Here is a 23,886-nt window from a genome sequence, read left to right as displayed (position 1 = left end):
CATTTAGTCAATCTGGTCAATAGATGCAAATATTTTGTAAAATTAAACAAACTGACAAACGTTACCCTAACTTTCTAAATAGGAGGATTGTCTTTATAATTAAATCCTTAAATATTAGCTAACAGTTGTGTTTTTATTCCTGTAGTTCTACATGATATGGTTTTAATTAGTTAAAATCAAAAATTGAAAGCAAAATTGGATAAAATGTGGCAAAACAACAACCAGGAAGCAAGTGACGTCACGCCGATGAGTGACGTCACGCCAATGAGTGACGTCACGTCCATGAGTGATGTCACAAGTATGTCGAATGTCACTTACACTTCACAAATGCTATCAATGTCAAGTTCGTTAAACTTACAACAGAATTACTTGCAACAGTTTATGGAGGGAAAAATGTCGTTAGATAATTTGGCTGCGATGAAACCTTCCAATCAACAAGGTTTGTGGCTTGACTTAATCTGATTATTTCAAGTTTTTTTTTATAAGTCTGTAGATTGTACCCTATTTAGTTTTTTGTTTTCTTTATCCTTAATGTCACTTAAACATAACAGAAAAAGTTGACATTTTTTGCTGGCATATTATCCAGTCTGGAAAGTAAGACAGTTTTCGACGAGATGTGCTGCGTGCAAGCGTAAAAATTGGTGTGACCGCACATGCATGCAGACTAAAATTTTCGGCCTATGCGTGCACACGTGATTTATGTTAGCATATTTACCTTTAATTTTGCATTTACTTTTAAAGCCAGGTGTGCAAAACACCAATTTCAGGCGTGCATTTTTTTCAACGAAAAATATCTTGTGCTTGCACGCTGCCCTAATTTCCAGACTGGCATATTGTTGTGTTTAATATATTTGGCACCATCGGTAATCGAACTCAAGACCTCTGGTTTTAAAATGTACTTGACACTTTATAAGGTGATATTAGTAATTTGTTTTGCTTAAATCAATAAACACAGTTAGCACAATTAAATATACATTTGTGGTTTAAAAAAACTTTTAAATTTTAAAGGAACTTCACACCAAGAAATGTGGACACAACCATCCACTAGTTCAACCCCTAATCGACAAATGTGGACACAACCAAGTTCAAGTTCAACCTTTGATCAAGTTTTACACGGTTCTCCAGTGTTTCCAAATCAACAAATTGTTCCAAACAGCTCTCATGGCAACCATGAACCGCTTAGGTTAAAATTCTAAAGTTCAACTTTATTTAAATAATAAAAAGTTAAAATAAAATATTACAACATGGGACTTTTTAGATCCCCCCAGTTTCGGTCCCCCACTTCTTTGATGGAGCTGAAAACTGTCACCCCATCGAGGATTCAACAATCACCCAACAAATTATTGGGTAACTTTCTGATAAAAACTTTTGATGTAGATTTTGATGTAATATGTAGCATGAAGTAATGCTTAGAACACTTGTTATACCACTATGAGGTTGTGGGTTCAATTCCCACTGTCCTCATGCTGTACCACCCTTGAGTAAGGCACTATAAACGGTATAAACTCCTGCTGAGCTAACATTTATTCGGCAGCATAATTATCAGACAATTATAATCTATAATATCTCAAACTGCCACATGCAACTTGAGACTGGGTGGGGTAACTAATGTTATTCTATGTTTAGGTAGTGAAATCGTCCTAACATTGAGGATAAATAAAAATTAAAACCATTATTTCATAAAATCAGTGTTTTTCGACATTTTAATTTTATTTATGAACTCATAACTTTATTTTTATTTTGACAGCTAAATCTCCTGATCCCCAAAACCAATTTATGATTGTAATCGGTGGAGCAAAACCAAAAGACTTGCCAATCCATGATGAAATTACTTTGGAAAATGTTCAACGACTAGAACTTGAACAACAAGTAAAAACTTTTCGATTAAATATTTTAATTAAATTATGGAAAAAAATTGGTTTAAAAATTAAATATTAAAAATGAAATCTTTTTTTATTTTTTTACAATTAAATTAAATGTTAAAATATTTAATTAATTAAAAAAATTGTAATTAATTTGTTCAGGTTGAACGAACTGAAAGAATTTTAAAAGTCGCCGACAAAGTTCAATTAAATTATGGAAACACTGAAAAAGGTATTTTGTTAATTTTTAAAATAAATTAAAATATAATTAAAAACAAAACAAAAAATGTAAAAAAAATGTTCATATTTTAGACCCACATTCTGGGGAATCCCCAAGCTCCATCCAGGAAGATGGGGGTGAAGAGGATAACTTGCAGAGCATGAAACAGATCCAAAAGGAGCTCAACATCGGAGTGGGGGAGGAACAAGGGTTCAAGATTAGAAAGGTGAAAATATATTTAGAGTCAAACTAAGATAACAAATGAACACAGATTTTAAATAATAAAGATGTATATTAAAGTACAAAAACACTTTAGTAAAAGTTCTGCTTTTGCAAAGATCTTCATATAACCACTAATTAAACAAATAATAGTTCTGCAAAATTAAAAAATATATATACAATGGAAACGGACAATATAGAAATGTCTTATACATAAACCTTTAAAATAAAATAAACTGTTTTTGTGGTGTGTGGGTAAATTACTTAAAGTAAATGTTGCTACCATATAGTGTCAAGCAATTTTATAGTAATTCACAAATTGGGTTAAATAAACCAAACTTATTTATTCTAAAATTAATTTTTTGCAGGGCCCCACAAGTAAAATCCCCCGGGACCTAAGGGGTTTAATGGGTGAAGCTAACTTGAGGTATGCCACTGGTAACCATGACGACGCTATTCAGATGTGCAATGAGGTCATCAGACAAGGTTTGTTAATTTGTAATGTAGTAACTTTAATCTTAGGATAATTTTCAAGTCTAAAGTTATATCAGTGTAGGATGTTATTGTCCTTACAAGATATTCTGATTATTCACCTGCAGAATTGTTTTTGGCAGAAGTAAGAATCTTTTATAACTTTACCCAATGAGGTTTTAAGATGGAAGCAGTGGGTATCAGACTCAGGATTTTTTTGTAAAATGGTTAAAAATAAGAAAGTTATAAACAGTAATTACTCAGCAGTGGTGTGCTAGGTAGACTTTGGTCTGCTTTAGTAGGTCTTGGGTTTTAACCCCACTCTTTTTATGCTCTTGAGTAGGTGCTATAAACAGTATAAACTCCTGCTGAACCAGCACTTCTCTAGCAACATAATTATTGGCCAATATGATTAATAATATCTCAAACTGCTAAAGTAAACTTAAGACTGGGTTAGGATAACTTACGTAACTCTATGTTTAGGATGCGCATTTAACCTTCCCACATAAGGAATAAATAGATATGAATATAATTTAAAGTTCTATTGTAACCTTTAGCTCCTTATGCTTCTGAACCATTTGAAACTTTGGCGATGATCTACGACGGGAAGGGGGAAGAGGATAAAGCTCTTCACTTCTCGTTGTTAGCGGCCCACCTCTCGCCCACTGATGCAGAACAGTGGTTGCATCTGGCACAACTCTGCCTCGAGCAGAATGACGAAAAGAAGGCTCTTAACTGCTACGCAAATGGTATGAAAAAATTTGAAAATTTTTGTAAATTACAAAATAATTTTTTTGTCTTCAAGATAACCTGTTATAAATTTTAGTTGACTTTTCAAGGCAGAGTGGTGTAGTGGTAAGAACAATAAGTACACTACATGAGGTCCTGGATTCGATCCCCACTGTCCTCATGCTGTAGTGCCCTTAAGTAAGGCGTTATAAACAGTATAAACTTCTGCTGAGCCACCACTTAATCAAGAGCTTATAATTATCAAGCATTTATAATCTATAATATCCCAAACTGCTAATGGCAACTTGAGACTGGGTCGGGGTAACTGTTGTTACTCTATGTTTAGGTTGTGAGAATAAGTAAACATATTAAAATGTTACAATTTTAAATATTATGGAAAGTTCAAAGCAAAGAGTAAAATTACAAACAAAATTTTGTTAAAATTACAGCATTTAAGAGTCGGCCAACTGATTATAAATTGTTGATGATTTGCGGTCGATTGAACGAAAAGTTTGGAAATTTCAGCAAAGCGATGGAACAATATACAACCACTGTCTCTCTCATGCCATCAAGTGTTGAAACTGTCAAGTTTGCGAAAGAAACTGCAAAGTAAAAATAATTTAAATTTTAAAAATGGTTTTTATTAATTAAAATTTAAGATTTAAAATTTAAAAACACTGGTTTTAAGTCATTTCAATTTAAAAAAAAATTGTATTATATAATATTTTAACTATTCAATTAATTATTTTTTAATTACATTAAAACTTGAGTCTTGAAAAAATGTCAGATATTTTTTTTCTAAATTTATTTTTTAAACTTTTATATTCTTGTGTTTATCTTCTTATATTGTTTTCATCAATCCCCATTGTTCTTAACAATCCCAATTGTTTCAGGCGTAGTCATGACAACAAGAATGACTTCCTGGCAAGCCAACTCCTCCACGCTGCACTCAAACATCACTCAGAGTTCTTTAAAGACGAGGATGTCAACATGTTGTGCGAGCTACTGATCCTAGCTCACAAATATCGACAAGTTTTAGAGGTTGAATGATTTTACATTTTTTATTTTAATTTTAGAATTTTTGTTTCTATATTTTTTACCTTTCTTTGACATATATATTTGTATACTTTAGTGTTTAAAAATGTTCATATATTTTAAGTCCAATTTATAGGCCTACAAAGTAAATAAAACTGCTGTTTGTGGTGTGAGAGTAAAATTTATTTTTATTGCGAGCAAATATTAGTTGAAAGTTGTGACCATATTACAACAATTAAAAATCCAACCATAGGATAAGCTATCCACTAGTTTATTTAATAAAAGGTTAATATTTGAAGAAGGGTTAACCATAAGTAGTTTAATAATGTTTTAGTTATTTTTACCAAATATATAATTTTAACTTCTGTATAATAATTTTTGTATTTTTATTGTTATAGGCTTTAAGTGAAACTTCTCGAATATTTCTAGAGTTTAAAGAAAATAAAAAAATTGAAGATCAAGGTAATTGTGATGTCATGAAAATTAATATTTTTGTCTTTTTTGAAGAAAGTTTTTCGGCTTTTAAAAATATTTTAAATTTTAATAAATTTTTACAAAACTTTAAATATTTGACAAACTTGCTTTAGATATAAACGACCTTCAAAAGGTCACGGTGTCAGTTGACCTCCCAATTGACCTTAAATGCAAGGTCGTTGTGTCATTGATTCGGTTGAATAAATCTGACCTTGTAGATGACCTTGTCAAAACTATTTCTGCTGAGTCACCAACTTATATCGGTAATTTTAATTTTAATAAAACAAATGTAAAATTGTTGTGAGAATTCTATATGTAAATATTTTTTATTTAAATATTTTTTTTTAGGTTTAAATTTGTGTTTTTTGTATATATCTTTATCCTTGATGTGGGAAGGTCGAATGCACGACTTAAACATAGAGTAATATTAATTACTCCGACCCAGTCTCGAATTGACTGTGTCAGTTTGGGATATTTTAGATTATAATTGCCCGGTAATTATACTGCTAATTAAGTGCTGGCTTAGCAAGAGTTTATAACGTTTATAGCGCTTTTCTTAATTGTGCTACAGCATGAGAGCAGTGGGGATTGAACCCACGACCTCATGTGTGGTGTAGCAAGTGTTCTAACCACTACACCACACTGTCAGTTTTTCAAATTGTTTAATTGATTTTTAATTTTTTTAGGTGACCTTCAGTTTGAGATCGTTGAAACTTTCATGGAGTTAAAGTTATTCAACAAGGCTCTTAACATACTTGACACACTTATTAACTGCCACAAGTATTCACTGGCAGCTGTTTGGATGCGACACGCCGAGTGCAGTAGAATTTGTGGTAGGTCACAACCCTTGTTTTAAGGTTAATCAATTTACAATTTTTGTCTTGAATACATTTTCTGGTTCAATTTAATTTGGTTTACAATAAAAGGTGTGTAGGTTAGAATACTTTGTTTTCCTGCAAGAGGTTTTAAGTTTGATCCTCGTTGTTGTTATGCTACTTAGCTTTACTACAAGACACTCAACAGAATAAAATTCTACAGAATAAAATTTCAACATATTTCGTAAATTTTCATGTTTTTATTTTATATTTTTTATAAATTTAAATTTTAAAACTTCCAGGTTACACAGACCAAGCACTGAATAGTTATCGGGAATGTTTAAAACGAGCACCTGGCCACTTGGAGGCGCACTTACTTTACTCACAAACTTTAAGAAGCGTCAACAAATGGCAGCTTGCAGCTAAGGTAAGGTTTTACTACTTTATCCTCAAAAAAATCAATTTTAGATAATTAATTAAAGATTTTTATACTTTTATTCATTCTTAATAAAAAAAGGTTGATTTCATGACCTTAACATAGAGTAACATTTGTTACCTCGACCCAGTCTCGAGTTGACTTTGGCAGTTTGGGATATAATAGATTATAATTGCCCGATAATTATACTGCTGATTGGTTTTCAGACTTTGGATGAAGCTGAGAATTATGAAGGAAACCCAAAAATTCGGATGAAACTTCATCACGAAAGATTTATAACTTACAAAAACTGGGCTTTGCTGAATCCCAGAAGGTAGGTACTTTCTTAAAAGTAGAAACTTTATTCAACATTTTTAAAATGTCTTATTGTCACTAAAATAATGTTTTAAGCATATGGTTTTTAGTAAAATGTTAATAGTTGGTTTAAAATTTACTAAGAAAAAAGGCATAAAAAGTAGTAATTGTTGAAAGTAGTTTTGTTTTATAAAAATTTAATTTTTTTCTAGGAAAAACAAGCTAGCAATTGCATGTGATATCGCTTTACTAATGTTTGCCAAAAAATTACAATCAGCATTCAATGTGGACAAGGTAGAGTAGGACTTTTGTTAATTTACATTTTTATTAAGTTATTGAAAAAATAAAAATCTGTCTATTCAGTATTTGTGAATAATTGTGTCTTTTTTATGTCAATTTTAAATTTGAAACACCACAAAGGTTTAGATAGGAAATAAAACTATTTTTGTAAATAATTTTTTCATGTAAATTAATTTAAAATGTTTTTTAGCTTGTTGTTATCAGAAGAAAAGATTATGTTCCTAATTCAATGCAAGGTGGTGAATATAAATTAATTTGAACTTCTGATATTTTAAGTTTTTAATAGTTGGTGCTAACCTTTATCAATTTAAAATTTATTTCTAAATTATCCTTGATGTAAAAAATTCTACTTCGCGACGTAAACATAGAGTAACATTTGTTACCCCGACCCAATCTCTAATTGACTTAGGCAATTTAGGATAATATGAATCTTACTCAAGTGCACTACAGCATAACAGTAGCGGTAATTGAACCTAGAACCTCATGTAGTAAAGCCAGCCAACTTAAACTTAATATATGTTGCAGGAGAGATGAAGTTACTACACCTGCGCGGAAAATGTTTTCGGCGATACAACCAAGATTGTAACGAGTTGTCACTCGATGGCGATGAGGAGTATTTGGGGAAAGACGAGTGGTTGGAATTCTTAAATGTAAGTGATTTATTGTTTTTAATTTCATTTTTGTTTTTTTTGAAATTCTTAAATGTTGGAACGGTTGGAATTCTTAAATGTGAGATTTTAATTTTGTATAAATTTTTTAATCGATTTTTTATCATTTATAAAAATTGTTTGAAGTTTTTATAACTTTTGATAATTTGTGCTGAAAAAAATAATTTATTTTCTAATTTTATGACTTTAATTGTAAAACTAATTTATTATTATGACATCACAACAGGAAACAATCTCCTTGTTATGTAAATGTGGTCGTTACCGTGACGCTGTGAACCTCGGAGATGCAAGTTTGTGGTTTCCGGCTTGGTACGAGTTCCCAACCACTAGGAGGCACTTGGAGCACTTAAACTTCAGTGTTGCCATGATGGGAAAACATTATCAGAAAGCTTACGATTATTTAAGGTGAAATTTTTGTTGTTTTAATGTTTTTTTATTTTCTTTATATTTTTAAGTTATTGGTAACATGGTGTAGTGTTCAGCTTTAAAACATGAGATTTTGGATTCAATCCCCACTGCCCTCATGCTTAGTAATGTTATATAAATGGTATGAAGTTGAGCCAACACTTAATCAGCAGCAAAATTATCGGGCCATTATAATCTGACCGGCAGTGTGGTGTAGTGGTAAGAACACTCGCTACACCACTTATGAGGTTGTGGGTTCAATCCCCACTGCTTTCATGCTGTAGCGCCCTTGAGTAAGGTGCTATAAACGGTATAAACTCCTGCTGAGCTAGCACTTAATCAGCGGTATAGTTATCGGGCAATTATATTCTATAATATCCAAACTTCCACAGGCAACTCGAGACTGGGTCGGGGTAACTGTTGTTACTCTATGTTTAGGTTGTAAAGTCAACCTTCCCACATCAAGAATAAATAAATTAAAAATAAATAAAAGTTTATTGTTCAGGGTTTGGATAATGGCTGATTTGGACAACAATTCTTTGTGGAATATTTTCAATCAAATTGTTACACGCTCCAACGATCAGCGTCATCATCGTTTCTGTCTTCGACTTTCAGCTAAAGTTTGTCCTCAATTTTACTTTATCCTCTATTGTTAATCTTTTAGTTGTACCGTTTATAGCGACATACTCAAGGGCGCTACAACATGAGAGCAGTGGGGATCGAACCCACGACCTCATATGTGATATAGCAAGTGTTCTTACCACTACACCATGCTGGCGGTTATATTTTTTTCTCAACCAATATTCAATATTAAAATTAGAAGGTCATAAGTTTTGGTTGTAATAAGTTGAATAATTGTTTTAACTTGTCTACTTTACACTCTAAAATTTAAACCTTAAAAATTTTTATTAATTTTTTTCAGGCTCCACAAAACCTTGCATTGTCGATCTTGTGCGGTCATAATTGTCTGGCTTCTGGAATCTACAGGAACGCTTTGTCAGAATATGTCAACTGTCATCACAAGGTTTACTTTATCATTTTAGTGTTAGAATAAAAGCAATAATTTTAGTTTTTGTCATAAAGTTTTAAAACCTGTTGTAAAAACTTGGCTTTACTACTTTAGATCTTGGGTTAGATTCCAACTGCTCTCATGCTATAACAACCTTGAGTAAGGCGCTATAAACAGTATAAACTCCTGCTGAGCCAGCACTTAATTAGCAGCATAATTATCGGTCAATTATAGTCTCTATAATATCCCAAACTACCACAGGCAACTCGAGACTGGGTTGGGGTAACTTATGTTACTCTATGTTTAGGCTGTAAAGTCGACCTTTCCACATCGAGGATAAATGTGTACAAAAACAAAATTTGTTTTAAATATATTTGTAATCTTTCGAGTATCTAATATTTACTTTATTAAAGGATCCAACCGAGCCTTTATACATGTTCTTAATTGGAATTATTTTCACCCACATCGCCTCGCAGAAGTTCAGTGATCATCGACACTCATTGGTGACACAAGGAATGGCTTTCATGCACAAATACATGATGGTAAGGTCATTAACATAAGATGTTTTTTTAATTCTACTAAACTTCATTGTAAGTTTTATCTTGACTTGTTTGGAATATTATTAATTTATAATTGCCCCAAAAATTAGGCTGCTGATTGGATTTTGGCTAGGCAAGAGTTTATATTGTTTATAGTGCCTTACTCAAGGGTGCTACAGCATGAAAGGATTGGGGATCGAACCCAGGACCTTATGTGGCGTAGCAAATGCAAACTACTACACCACACTGCCAGTTAAACTTTACTAAATTTCATTGTATAACCCAGTTTCGATTATTTTTGGCCCTGCAAGAGTTTGTACAGTTTATTGCGTCTTAGGACACCATGGCAATGCATCATATCCCAATTTTTTGGTCTTAAATTTTGATTTAAATTCAGACCCGAGGTTTGAAACAAGAAGCTTACTACAACCTCGGTCGAATGTTCCATCAATTGGGTTTGTTACATCACTCACTTCATTCCTACAACCTTGCCCTTCAACATAAACCTCCCAGAGTCACAACCCTTGCTCTGGAGTTTATTGAGGTTACAACACCTCCTCCCAAGCTCACTGAGGTTACAACTTCTGGCTTGGAGAAGGTGGCTTCGAATTTACCTGTTACAACAAAAGTAGCAACTCTTGCTCCGGAGATAAAGAAAGGAGCTACAACTTCTGCTCAAAAATTATCAGCAGAGTTGGAAGGAACAAGCCCTACTCCAAACACAGTACCAGAAGTCACTATCCTTGCTTCGGAGCAACCTCAATCAGTTGAAACCCCTGCTTCTGATGAAAATACTTCTAGTAAGAACGAACCCAAATCAATGACGACTACTACTAAAGAAGGCCCTCCGTTTGTCAAAATCCCTGCTCTAAATAAGTCAGTGACAGCTACCACCCCTACTCCTGACATTCAACCTTCTGTCACCACCACTACTTTGGACCAACAAACCCCGGTTACAACTCCTACTCTGACAGCGACATCTTGTGACTTAACTTTTGAGGTTGCTTTTAATTTGTCGCTGATTTATCGGAAAAGTGGAAATATTCAAAAAGCAAACGAGATTCTGACAACTTATATCCAAATTTAATCACTTGTGATGTCATAGATTTGTGACGTCACCTTATTTAGCATTGTCGGTTCATAACACTGTATTTAAAACAACATTTCAGTCTCGATATTTTTATTCAAATAAAATAAACTTTTAAAAATTAAAATAAAATATTTTAAACTCATTTTTAGGTTAATTTAAATAATAAATTTCAACATATATCTTGTTAAGGTTTCTTTAAAGAATATAAGTTATTGAACTTGGCAGGATTCGAACCCTAGACCCCATTAACTTCATCGCATTCGTTGCCAAAGCGGCCTCCTCTTTCTACTTGGTATGTTAGGTGGAGGTAAGGCAAATACGACGGGGTTTTCCCATCGGTAATTCCCCTTACTTTGTTTATCTTTCAACAACTTTATGTAATTTTCGTCGACTTTTATGGGACCCAAAATACTTCGATTTTTGACCGGATTTCGGGTCTTCGGACGCCGCCAATTCTCCGTAAAATTCGCGGGCTTCAAATCGTTCGCGTCCGGCCAAGGCTTATGTTTCTGTGACGTAATAATAAAGTTATGTCTACGTCATTTAACGATTTTAATTTCATAAAAGTTTTTATCAAAACTGTTGTGATGTCATAAAATAATACTAAAACTGTTATGACGTCATAAAAAGAACAAAATATGACGTCACCTGTCTTGTTGGCAGCCGATCTGTTAATTTTCTTTGAATCGCAATTTCGCCCAAAGTTGGTGACGTCAATTTTCGGGGGTTTCCCGGTTTGCCACAATGACGTAGTTTTGCTCGCCACCTGATCACGTGATCGAACATTGTAACGTTGGATTGTTCACCCATGCGTGACTTATAACGACGACCGTCTCTGACTGGACTCAAACTTTCGGTCGAAGATTTTTCTTTCGCTTCTGAAGAATTGGAAAAAATTTAAGATTTATGTTTAACGTGCTGGACATTGCAAATCTTTTAGATTAAGGTCCTGGGTTCGATTACCACTGCTCCTATGTTGAAAAGTGGCAGCGTTGTGTAGTGGTAAGAACACTTGCTACACCACACATGGGGTCTTGGGTTCAATCCCCACTGATCTCATGCTGTAGCACTCTTGAGTAAGGCGCTATAAACAGTTCGAACTCCTGCTGAGTCAGCACTTAATCAGCAGCATAATTATCGGGCAATTATAATCTATAATATCCCAAACTGCCACAGGCAACTCGAGACTGGGTCGGAGTAACAAATGTTACTCTATGTTTAGGTCGCGCATTCAACCTTCCCACATCGAGGATAAAGATATATATATACAAAAAAAACTTATCGCCAAACTAACCTTTTCTATCTCTGTCATTCTTCTTCCTTCCTCTACAATATTGCAACGGGGGAAGAATCGGTTTCACCACTATTGACGTCACTCGGTTCGTGTTAGGGATTTCCCCCAAACCTAGATAGTTCGCCATGAACACCTCCGATAGTCGTGACGTAGATGGAATCACTTGTGACGAAGGTTGATCGAGGGGAAAAAACCTAGTGGTGAATTTTAGAAAATTAAAAAGTTTTACCAAAAAATAAAAATTCTTAAATGTGACGTCACCAACCTTTGCGGTGTTTCCCCTAAATTTGTAATTTGTTTACGAAAATCGACCAACGACGCGACTGGAGGAGAGAACTCTTTACTGGCTCGAGCTTTCCGCGGATGAATATTTTCCTCAGGTATATTATTCCGCACCGAATCTCTAAAACAAATATTTAAAATTTTAATTTAAATTACAGCAGAAGTAAAGTTCAAAACATTTTAAAATTAAAATCAAATTAAAATCCATTTTTTAACAATTTTAATCACTGTTTTACCATCAAATAGGGCAAAACTAAAGGGATGGAGTAAACATAAGATAGGTGGGGGGGAAAGCACAAAATGGGGGGGTGGGGCCCACAGAAAAGTATTTTTCAGTCATTTTCAGTTAGCAGAAAAAATTGTGAATGCTTATTTAATGTCTTTTGTTATTGGAAATGTCTGCGCTTCCCTTTCCCTCTACTAACCCAACCAAATATGACTGGTACTTTAAAGTTGTTTTAATAAAACCAATACGAAGGTGGTCAAGTGGGAGGTTAATAAAAACTTGTTGGTTTAACTTTTCAATTATTGTTCTCGTTCTTTAAAATATTATGGAGAGGTGGTTTGTGACGTCACAATATTGGGCAATTTTTATTCTATTTATTGTGGCGTAAATTTGTCTAGTTTGAAACACGTATTCACTTACTTTATTGTGACGTCATTAGTAGTTGATTGTATATTATTGTTGTTTGTTTGTTCCGTCATAATTGTGCCTTCTTTATTTTCGGCTTTATTACTTTGGTATTCGAATTCATATTGTTGGTTATTTTTCTTAATTGTGACGTCATTATTAGAATTCTCATTGTTTACTGTGACGTGATTATTTGAACTACTATTATTACTTATGACGTCATTATTAGTGTTTGTGTTTTGATTATTTGGGTTTTGATCTAAATTAGAATTTGATTTGTCTTTAGATTCGGCGACTTTATCCTCAATTTTGGGTTCTGAATTAACTTTATCCTCCGTCTCAGTTTCAAGTTCGACTTTATCCTCCACGTTGGGTTTGCTTAACTTGACTCTTTGTCTTTTTTTCTTGGAATATGTTTTTTTCTCGGGGATCGTGATCGGTCTTGGTTCTTGTTTGAAGGGGGAATATTCGGAAATTCGGCGGCGATTCGGGGCGGTTGACCTCGCGAACTGATCGTAACTTGCCTGGAGTCAAAAATTAGATTATAATCTGGGGGTTAACCTTTTACCTAACTAATTAGTTAATTGATTAATTAAAAGCAATTTTTTTAACACATGACAAATGTACGTTAAAACAATTTTAAATTATTTTTTTTTTAATTTTTTTTTAAATTTGGTTTTAAATTTTCACCTTTTCTATTGTGACGTCATTCCAGGACGATTTATAATCCGGCGATTCTTCTTTTTGCATCCTATCGTGAAGTCATACCAGTTATTATAACGTCATATTAAAATATAAATCTAATTTAAAAAAAAATGCAAACCTAGCAATAATAAACCTCCAAAATATTTAAAAATAACCTAAAAAAATAAATTTAATTAATTTTTTGAGTCCATGCAGAAGTTATTACTGTGAGATTGCGAATATAGATACAGAACTCAGTTGTATTTCTATAAGTGGGAGGGAATGAAAACAGATCTTATTTCATTCAATAAACCATGGAACTCAACACTTCACCCTTTCACCTCCGAGTTGGTGGTTTTTAGTAATATTTCCATGCCGGGATTGGCTTGTGGTTGTTAAAGGGTTTTTATTCAGACAATAGCAAATTATCGACCATTCTGTATAAATGTGACGTCACAATGGGATACAATAACTCATTCTTGATCGATTTTCCTGCTCTGTTATTATTTTTGGGTTGTTTTGTCGTTTTTAAGGTGATTCGCGCCTTTTATATCAACAATAATACATCATGTATGACATCATAATGAAGTCTAATAACCTCGTCGTCTTTATTCGCGATTTCTCGATGTTGATTGACACGTGACTTGTGAGGTCACGAACTTACCAATTATGACGTAATATGATATATCTATGATTCAACAAAGCTTAATTAAAAAGGATTTTAATTTAATTTTAAAAGCTTTGAAATAACAGAAAAGGTCAAACCAACAATTTCTGAAACTATTTTAACATTTTTGCTTCTTTTTAAGTTAATTAAATTTCTTAAACTGCTTTAATTACTTTCTGACTTAAATTTTGTCAAAAATTTTTAATATAATCTTATTTTCCCCTTTCTTAATTTCAAAAATGTCACTTTTTATTACATTTCACATTTTACTTTTTGAAAACCTGTTTTTAATATATTGCACTAGAGAATTTTGAATACAGTCTTCATCACGGGTTTTTGACTTTAAAAGCGTTGAAAAAAATGTTAACAAAAGTTTAATAAAACTTGAATAAATAAAACTTTAGTAGATCCGTATTACTAACTCTTAATCGACGGTGAGACGTTTTTATTTGACGTTTCTTTGATAGTTTGGTATGTATATGATGTGTTTGGTTTTTTAGGGTTTGTGTTACGTTTTGTTTATTACGTCACGCTCTAGAATGTCAATATTTAAAAGGGTTTGAATTCTAGTTTTATTGTTTGCTGTTTTGTGTTTTATTTAAGTAAATATTGAAAAGTTTTTTTTACTTCATTTTATGTTTTGGTAATTATAATAATTATTTTTTTGGAACGTGATTGGTTATTAGTAGTTAAAACACTTGCTACACTACATAAGGTTGTGGGTTCAATCCCCACTGCTCTAATGCTTTAGCGCCCTTGAGTAAGGTGCTATAAACGGTATAAACTCCTGTTGAGCCAGCACTTAATCAGCAGCTTAATTATCTTGAGCTTATAATCTATAATATCTCAAACTGCCAAAGGCAACTCGAGACTGGGTCGGGGTAACAAATGTTACTTTATGTTTAGGTCGTGAAGTCAACCTTTCCACATCGAGAATAAATAAATATAAAACGAAAAAACTGTGAAAATAATTTGTCAAGAAACTTGAGGATAAATAATAATATTTTGCGCATGAATGATTACTGTAGTCAGCATGACAAAACAAAACGAAAACAATAAAAATTTTGGTAAAAATTTGTTGAAAAATGTCGAGGTCTGTCGTAGTTTTGTGCCCAAATGGTCGAAGAAAAACTTTTAAATTCAATCAAACTTCAACAGTGAATCAGGTATATTTCCTTAGTACAAATTTACTTTAATAACAACTCAGCAACTTACGATAGAGTAACATTAATTACTCCAACCCAGTCTCGAGTTCCCTGTGACAGTTTGGGATATTATAAATTATAATTGCCCGATATTTAAGCTGCTGATTAAGTGCTGGCTCAGCAGGAGTTTATAGCGTTTATAGCGCCTTACTCAAGAGCGTTACAGCATATAAGCAGTGGGGATTGAACCAGTGACCTCATGTGGTGTAACAAGTGTTCTTACCACTACACCACGCTGCTGGTTTATTGCTAGTCAATCAGTAAGATATGTAAATAATATTTTAATGCTTCTTAGATTTTGGAGGATTTTTGCAAGAAAGAAAAATATGAATTCACCTTATTTGATTTCAAGTTTGTTATCAATACCACTTAAAGCTAAATTTATTTTAAAGAATAAAATAACCCAAATAACATTTTTTATATATTTTTATTCTAATTTTGACATTGATTTATATTGTATATATACTAAAGAAAAGAAAAAACTAAAACCAATACATTTACCTTTTAACTAATTACCAGAAACCAGCGAACTATATTAGACCGAACCTTACAATGGAGATTTACCAATTTACCCAACAATGCTAAACTTGAGTTAGTGAAAAGAACGATAACGAACGAAGATGTAGAAGTTAGAATTGCTGTCCAACTTGCAGATGGAAAGAGATTGAACGCAAGTTTTAAAACTTCAACAACTTTGAAGGAAATTTTGTTGCATTTTGGGAACGAGATTGAAAGGTAAATTGTTGTTTTGTTTTGCTGGGAAATAATTTTTTTTCTTTTTTGTATATTATATATTTTTATCCTCGATGTGGGAAAGTCGAATGCGAGACTTAAACATAGAGTAACATCAGTTACTTTGACCCAGTCTCGAGTTGCCTGTGGCAGTTTGGGATACTCTTAATTATAATTGCTCAATAATTAAGCTGCTGATTAAGTGTTGTAGCAGCAGAAGTATAACGTTTATAGCGTCTTACTCAAGGGTGCTACAGCATGAGCTCAGTGGGGATTGAACCCACGACCTCATGTGTGGTGTATCGAGTGTTTTTACCACTACACCATGCTGCCGAAAATAATTGTAACACTTGGCTTTGCTACAAAAGGTCCAGAGTTTCATCCCTACCTCTTCCATGCTATGTCGCCCTTAAGTAAGCACTTTAAATGGTATAAACTTCTGCTTTGCCAAAAACTAATTTCCGGTTTAGTTATCGGGCAATTATAATCTCTATAATATTCCACATGCAACTCGAGACTGGGTTGGGGTAACAAATGTTACTCTATGTTTAGGTTATTAAGTCGTCCTCACCAAAATAAAGATAAACAAATATAAAAGAAAAACACGTTTAAATTTTTTTTATTTTTAGTGAAATTGATGGCAATCCAGTTTTTGTTTATTTAAGACAAGAATTTATCGGCGACGAAGTTTTGTCGAAAACTAATTTATCCTCGATTGGAATTATTAAAGGAAGTGCTTTAATGAGGTAAAATTTTTAATACCTTTTTTTTTGTAACGAAATACGAAAAAAAAAATTTTAGTGAATAAATTTCCAAATTTATTATGTTTAATATTTTTTAGATTTTTTTACAAACCTATTCCTTGTGAAAATAAAATAAAAACTCCTGAAATTCTATCTACATCAACTTTAGAACAACAAACTATAAATAAATCACAAAAAGAACAATTAAAAGAAATAAATTCAACAACTTTTATTAAAAATATGAATTCACAAACGAGTTCTTCAACTAATCAAACTGCGGAAGTAAAAGTTGATAATAAAACGAATGAGGATAAACAAAAAGAGGATAACCTAATAACTGAACAAAGTTTAAAGGTAAAGAGAAAGGTGTGTTGCAATTAAAATCAGTTAATTGAAAGAAACTTGCTTTTTTAATTTTAATTGTTTAAATAATGTAATTAATTTTTTTTTCAGAGTGAACTTCCACCCAATGTTGCCAGCAAACGTCTTAAAGTTGATGAAAATTCTAAAATAATGGGAAACACTGTACCTGTTAACTCGACCAATCAAAGCAAAGAACTATTTTTAACCAATCAGAAGTCAGAAAACTTAACCAATCAGGAGCCAGAACGTTTAACCAATCAGGAGCCAGAAAGTTCAACCAATCAGGAGCCAGAAAATTTAACCAATCAGAAACCACAAACTTTAACCAATCAGGAGCCAGAGATGTTGACCAATCAGGATTTAGAACAGCCAACCAATCAGGAGCAAGAGATGTCAACCAATCAGGAGCCAGAACAGCCAACCAATCAGGAGCAAGAAATGTCAACCAACCACGAGCCAGAAATGTCAACCAATCAGGAGCCAGAAATGTCAACCAATGAGAAACCGACAAGTTCCTCTATTTTCCAACAAGACCCCCTGTTGTTTTATGAAAATATTTCACCACGAAATTCAGGTTTGTAAATAATTTGGTCTTTAAAGTTGTACAAACAATTTTTATTTTATCCTCAAAGTGGGATATTAAGTTTATCCCCTTTTATCTCAATGTGAAACCTTACGTAGTAAAGCAAAGGATCTTCCCAATGTGCTCTAATCTAATTGATTTCAAACCATTTATATTTTACAAATGTAGAAGGAGATTCAATTCCTGATGAATTTTTTGAGGTAACTTTGGATGACGTGAGGAAGATGATGGCAGATCTTAAACATGACAGGTTTGTGTTTTAATCCTTCTAAAATGGCAAATAAAGCTTGTTACACTAAGCTGTCTAGGCAATAAAGAGAGTTTGGGTTAAGGGTGGTTGATTTTAAGTTTGTTTAAAGGTTTTATTTGCAAATATTGTGGTTGTAAATAAAGATGTTTAATAGGTTTAATTGGGAAAAAGAAAAGGGGTATAGATTAAATATAAACAAAACTGTTTTAGCTTTATGATTGATATTATAATATTTATGGCATGTTTTAAATCATAAAAAAGATTTCATCATTTTTTTTGCCACATTATTGTTATATGTATTGTTTATTAACAAATAAACCATATACATCAGCATTTTTTGTAATTTGTCGTTAAAAGTTTAAACTTGTTGTTTTAACAGGCAGAGGTTGGAGGAAAAAGAAATGATGACGGAGAACGTCCGGAAGCAAAGAAGGGAGAAGTTGATGAATAAATATCCGAAAGTAATCGTTCGATTCGTGTTTGGAAGCAGGCACATCTTACAAGTAGGTTTTTATTAAAATTAAATCTTTTTTATATGTATTTTTTTATTTATCCTTAATGTGGAAAGGTCAACTTCATGACCTAAACATAAAGTAACAACAGTTACTCCGACTCAGTCTGAAGTTGACTTTTGCAGTTGGAATATTAAAGATTATAATTGCCCGATAATTATGCTGTTAATTGGTTTTTGGCTTGACAGGAGAACTGAGATTTAAACCCACGACCTCATGTAGCTAAGTGTTCTTATTATTACACTACAACTTTATGGTGATATACATGTGGTTAAATCCATGCATTTGATTAAATTTCAGGGCAACTTTTTAACACATCAAAAACTTGATGAACTTTATAAATTTGTTGAAGACCAAACTGGAATTTCAAGCTTTTATTTGTGTGAGTTTTTAACTTTGATTGACTTTTACAAAATAATGTTTTTATTTAGTTACAATCTATGATTTAATGTTACTAGGTTTATAATTAATTTTTTTATAAAAATTGCCCAAAAAAATTATATTTTGTATTGTCATTATTCAGTTACAACTCCACCAAAAATGATTTTAAAAAACAAGGATTCAATTTTATTTGATGTAAGTTTTGCTTTAGCGAAGTAACTTTAATATATTTAATACTTTTCTTTTTATTTTTTTGATTTTAATTAATGACTTAACTTTTAAGCAAAATATATTTTTTTAGTCCAGTCTAGTCTATAGTAGACTTTACTAGTTTTTTTTTTGACCTAGTAATATTACCTTTTTATCAACAGTTAAATTATTGGACCGGCAGCGTAGTGTAGTTGTAAGAACACTTGCTACACCACACATGAAGTCGTGGGTTCAATCACCATTGATCTAATTATGTAGCACCCTTGAGTAAGGCGCTATAAACGGTATGAACGCCTGCTGAGCCAGAACTTAATCAGCAGCATAATTATCGGGCAATTATAATCTATAATATTCCAAACTGCCACAGGCAACTTGAGACTGGGTCGGATTAACAGTTGTTACTTTATGTTCAAGTCGCACATTCGACTTTTCCACATTGAGGATAAAGATATATACAAAAAAAAAAGTACATAAGGTCCAGGGTTTGATTTCCACTGCTTTTATACTGTAGCACTTTCGTGCTGACTGTACAAAAAAATCGTTCCTACAAACTGTACAAAAAAATCGTTCCTAAACAGTTTTTTAATTTTTTAATTACAGAACAAAATAGTTCGTGCTTCACGCATTTATGTTGGAGGAACAGAAAACAATATTGGTTCAATATTACAAGATATTATTGACAACAAACAATAATTAAATGAATTTATGTAAATCTGTAAACAAAGATTGAGTTTTAATAATATTACTTTTTTCAATGAGATTGTATTCTGCTGCTACAAATTAATCATTAAAATGATTTTCATGACAATAAATTGATTTATTACAATATAAATTTATTATTTAATAATATTAAATGAGGATAAAATATTTTTGCGTTAAAAGTCGCTACTTTTTCGCGCCCTTTTTTTGTTATGATAATATTTTAAGAATTTTGTTAAATTTGCGAATTAATTATATTTAATTAACAAATAAAAATAAAATGCAAACCGAACAAGAAAAATTGGATTTAGTTGACGAAATTCTGGAGGAAACAAAAGTTAATTTAGTTTCTGAAACTCAAAATAAGGTTTGTGTAAAATTTTACAAGTATTAAAATATAAAACATAAAAATTCAAAAGTTTTTATTTGTAATTGTCTAAAAGAAATATTTTTGCTAAACTAAATCATATTTACAGTAGAATTTTTTGTGTTTTTTATTTTTGTGAGATACATAGACTGTCTGACTTTTTATTTACAATCAGACAATTATAGTCAGTCAATTTTATATTTACAGATTATTCTTTAAAAATATTATTAATTTACTGCTTATTTTATTTCAAATATTGTCTAAAAAACTGTGTAGGTGTCTGGTTACCGTATATACAAAAGAAAAACAGAATTTACTTTGACAGTTTGATTTCAATAGTAATTTTAATTATTTTTTAAAGTTAATTATTTTTTAGGTTTTTGAAAAACCAAAACTCCAAGATGTTGAAAAACTTATTCTAAAAGCGGAAAGTTTGTTAAAAAATCTCGAAACTTTAAATTATGATCATAAAACAAAGATGTGGGACCACAAACAGAAAACAGAATCAAGAAAAAATGAAATAAATTCAAATTTAGAAAAATTAAATCAAATTTCAACTGAATTTGAAGAAAAATTAAAAGAACTGGTGTCAGAGAGAATTGAACTTGAGACCGTGGATGTAAAAAACTCGATTGAAATTGCGAGAAAAATTATTTCTGAAAACCCCCGAGATAAAGCCTTATATCAAGTTCTAGTGAATATATCGAGGATAAAGTGGTTGTCATGCGTCGATGATTCTATTGTTAAAGGGATTGTTGTCGGAAAAAAAGAAAAAATTTTGTTTGAGTTTGATTTAAATAAAATTTCTAACGAGAAAATTATTGAAAATATTTGGAATTTGCTTCCAGAAGGAAATAACTTCTTTTAAATTTTTTTTTTTTAAAATATTCTTGTTATATTTTTTCTTGTTTTATTCTGTTTATTAAAGGGCCAACTCTACAAACTTAGTTTAATTAAATTTGTGAACAAAATTAAATAATTATTCTTTAAAGAAAAAAATTGAAAAAAAGATAATAATTTGAAATAAAAAGTAAATAAAAAAAATACTAAATAAAAACAATTAGAATATCATAAAACTGCTTAGAAAGATGATAAAAATATTTTTATCTAATGTAATTTATTTTTATAAAAATGTAAAAAATTTCAAATTATTTGAATAAAAACAACTTTTTTTAACAATGACACTTTAAATATTTATGACGCCACACAGGTGCTTTATCGCATCACAAAACTTTTTTTCTATTTATGGCGAATTCCTAAATGCTTTGTACATCAAAATTTTTATTTAAATTTGTTTTTTTAGGAAATGTTTTTTTATTTTAAACCACAAATTAATATTCATTTAAAAAAAACAAAAAAATTCAATTTTTCACTAAAATAAAATTGCCAAACTATAAACATATTTGTTGCAACTTCCGTAAGATATTTAAACAATGCCTTATTGTTATTTCCTTTTATTAAAACAATGGGGGATTGGTAAACATAGTTGTTTATCTTTGTCTGATTTTTTTATTTTATAAATGTTGAAATATTAGTATTTTTTGACCCCGTTTATTGAGGTTTTTATAACTCTTAATAAAATATTAAATTATATTATTAAAAAAACATAAAAGTAAAAGAATATAAATGTTAAAAACACGTGACTGCCGAACCTTAAAAAATTGGTAATCTAAAATTAGATAATTTATATTCATTCAACGGTTTTTTGATGTCGTTGTAATGGTCTTTATGTGACGTCATAATTAGATCACGCCATTCTACTATAGATGATAAATAAAACATTAGTTAAAGCTAGAATAAAATTAACTTTCGTTTTTTTGAATGAATTTTAAACTTTGACCCATAGTAACCCCCACTATTATAAATAATTTACGATCTTCAGTGTAATTATAAAGGTAGGCTTAAGCTTTAGCGCCAATTTAACGGCTTTAAGTCAGTAGCAGAGGTATTACTTACTAGGTAGTAGAATATTTTGGGTTTAAACTTGTTTTTAGATTTTAAAACACTTTTCATTTTTTTTATTTTGGTTTTTCGCGCATTGATAGAAGTAAATAATAAATACGATATACAATTAATATTACAACAATGCGACGGAAAAAATGACAAAATCAATTTAATGATTTAAAACATACCAAAAGTATTAATGTTTATACAAAGATTTTAAGTATGTTATAGCATGGTCAACAAACCCAGTAGATATAGGTTAATTTAGTTGGTAACAGTATTTAGTTTAGTTAAATGCCCTGAGTAATTCAATTATGTTAATAACAGTGTATTATATATAAGTTAGGTCAAAATATAGATGGAATATTTTTTTTTTATAATACATCTTTTTTATATTTTAAAAGCTGGTAAAAAATACTTAGACAAACACACTACGCCACGTTTTTGTTAACCTAAAGTAACCTTTATGACGTCACAATCTACCGGCAAGGAAATGATTGTCAGTTCAGTCAATGGTCGTTTGTTAAAGAATACGTTGTAGGGAATTTTGTAGTTAACATTAAATCTGAGGGTAAATTATATGGAAAAAAACATATATGGAAAATTAGCTAATTAACAAAACTCAGTTTGCTATAGGAATACCTAAATTTAAATTTAATAATATAAGGTTACATTAGGTCAAAACAATATTTAAATTTAAAAAGTTTTTCTTATATTATAAAGGCAAAAATAAAAGTGATGTAAAAATGGTTTTAACTTTTAGGCTTTTTTTAGAATTGACCTCAGGAACTTTTGTTGTTAAATCTAATTTGCTACAGGCACTATTAACTACATTTTAGTAGTAGTTAAAGCTTTACCATACGGTGGAAGGTTTAACAGTTTTTAGTTTGTAACTAGAAGATAGATAGAGCTTACCAACAAGAATATTAAATATTAAATATTGAGTTTTTTTTTAAGTTAAACAATTAAAAAAACAAATATTAAAAACAAGTTTAGAAAGTTTTTGATGGCTTATATTACCGAATAATATTTGACCGAAAGGAAATATTACCGAATGAAAATTTCGAAAACTATATTATACAGAGGTTTAGGTTTAAATTCAAAGCTCTATTAGCGTCTACCGGTTTAAACAAGTAGTACTAAAATAAATGCGGATAGGGCGGAATGTACAGGTGAAGATTAGAGTAAGGTTATAAAAAATCCGCCTTTTCCGCATTTATAAACTTGGCGGACGACGCTAATAGAGCTCAAAAAATTCTTTATAAGAAATTAAAAGAAATTTTTTATGAAGAGGATCGGGGTAAACTAGGGTAATAGAAACTGTCTGTTTGTTAATTCTTTTTTTGTCGTTTTCGGGCATTTAGTTTTCGGATAAACGCATTTTCAGTAAAATGCCTCTCGGTAATATGTCAGTAATCTCTTTTAGATATTATTATTTAATTATTGTGTGACGTCATATTTATCGACGTCATGTTTCGTCGTAAATTTCTTTTTTGGTCTTACATCACAACCTTGATGACGTCATCACTCTACGTCGAAGCTTCGCCGCGACCCGTCGAATATTTAACCGAAGGTATGACGTCACAATTAAACTTTAGTTACCTTTTTTTGTTATGTTTAATGACGTCATAATAAAATGTTTTTAATTGTGTTATTAATTAAACAAATCAGTTTTAAATCAAAATAGGCAGCTATGATTAATTATAAACTTTGGTTAATTAATCGTTTATTAAAACACAATAATTAGTTTTACCAAGTTTAAAAAACTTTTAT

The 23,886-nt window shown here is 31.2% G+C and overlaps 4 protein-coding genes across 5 annotated transcripts; 3 read left to right on the top strand and 1 right to left on the bottom strand.

The window, feature by feature from the left end:
- Positions 1-151: 151 nt before the first annotated feature.
- Positions 152-10,734, top strand: LOC145752512 (general transcription factor 3C polypeptide 3-like). Its single transcript, XM_082568814.1, has 23 exons — positions 152-439; positions 1,009-1,183; positions 1,259-1,347; positions 1,748-1,869; positions 2,025-2,094; positions 2,175-2,308; positions 2,670-2,787; positions 3,330-3,521; positions 3,951-4,110; positions 4,395-4,542; positions 4,935-4,998; positions 5,124-5,273; positions 5,697-5,843; positions 6,128-6,252; positions 6,468-6,574; positions 6,768-6,849; positions 7,046-7,091; positions 7,381-7,505; positions 7,750-7,928; positions 8,434-8,548; positions 8,851-8,952; positions 9,351-9,479; positions 9,874-10,734. Exons 1-23 carry the CDS (start codon positions 205-207, stop codon positions 10,561-10,563), a joined length of 3,504 nt encoding a protein of 1,167 aa, XP_082424940.1. The 5' UTR covers positions 152-204; the 3' UTR covers positions 10,564-10,734.
- Positions 10,646-13,624, bottom strand: LOC145752522 (uncharacterized). Its single transcript, XM_082568824.1, has 6 exons — positions 13,464-13,624; positions 12,789-13,297; positions 12,126-12,263; positions 11,861-12,054; positions 11,215-11,444; positions 10,646-11,075 (listed from the first exon to the last, which is right to left on the bottom strand). The coding sequence occupies exons 1-6, from the start codon at positions 13,521-13,523 to the stop codon at positions 10,818-10,820; spliced, it is 1,389 nt and encodes a 462-aa protein (XP_082424950.1). The 5' UTR covers positions 13,524-13,624; the 3' UTR covers positions 10,646-10,817.
- Positions 13,625-15,164: 1,540 nt separating this feature from the next.
- On the top strand, positions 15,165-19,929 carry LOC145761703 (tether containing UBX domain for GLUT4-like). Of its 2 annotated transcripts, none has more exons than XM_082574601.1 (11): positions 15,165-15,290; positions 15,625-15,680; positions 15,849-16,064; positions 16,691-16,807; positions 16,903-17,158; positions 17,258-17,741; positions 17,919-18,000; positions 18,380-18,503; positions 18,813-18,894; positions 19,036-19,088; positions 19,704-19,929. In XM_082574601.1, exons 1-11 carry the CDS (start codon positions 15,210-15,212, stop codon positions 19,794-19,796), a joined length of 1,644 nt encoding a protein of 547 aa, XP_082430727.1. In that variant the 5' UTR covers positions 15,165-15,209; the 3' UTR covers positions 19,797-19,929. The 2 variants fall into 2 exon arrangements, with proteins under 2 accessions (XP_082430727.1, XP_082430726.1); XM_082574600.1 differs by having other exon boundaries at positions 16,903-17,170.
- Positions 19,930-20,039: 110 nt separating this feature from the next.
- Positions 20,040-21,344, top strand: LOC145763539 (uncharacterized). The gene is made up of 2 exons (XM_082575009.1): positions 20,040-20,169; positions 20,546-21,344. Exons 1-2 carry the CDS (start codon positions 20,083-20,085, stop codon positions 21,035-21,037), a joined length of 579 nt encoding a protein of 192 aa, XP_082431135.1. The 5' UTR covers positions 20,040-20,082; the 3' UTR covers positions 21,038-21,344.
- Positions 21,345-23,886: the final 2,542 nt, after the last annotated feature.

Source organism: Corella eumyota, chromosome 1 (genome assembly GCF_963082875.1).
Source record: "Corella eumyota chromosome 1, kaCorEumy4.1, whole genome shotgun sequence".
Lineage (NCBI taxonomy): Eukaryota > Metazoa > Chordata > Ascidiacea > Phlebobranchia > Corellidae > Corella > Corella eumyota.
The sequence above is the reverse complement of the archived record's forward strand: the minus strand, read 5'-3'. Positions and strand labels throughout refer to the sequence as shown.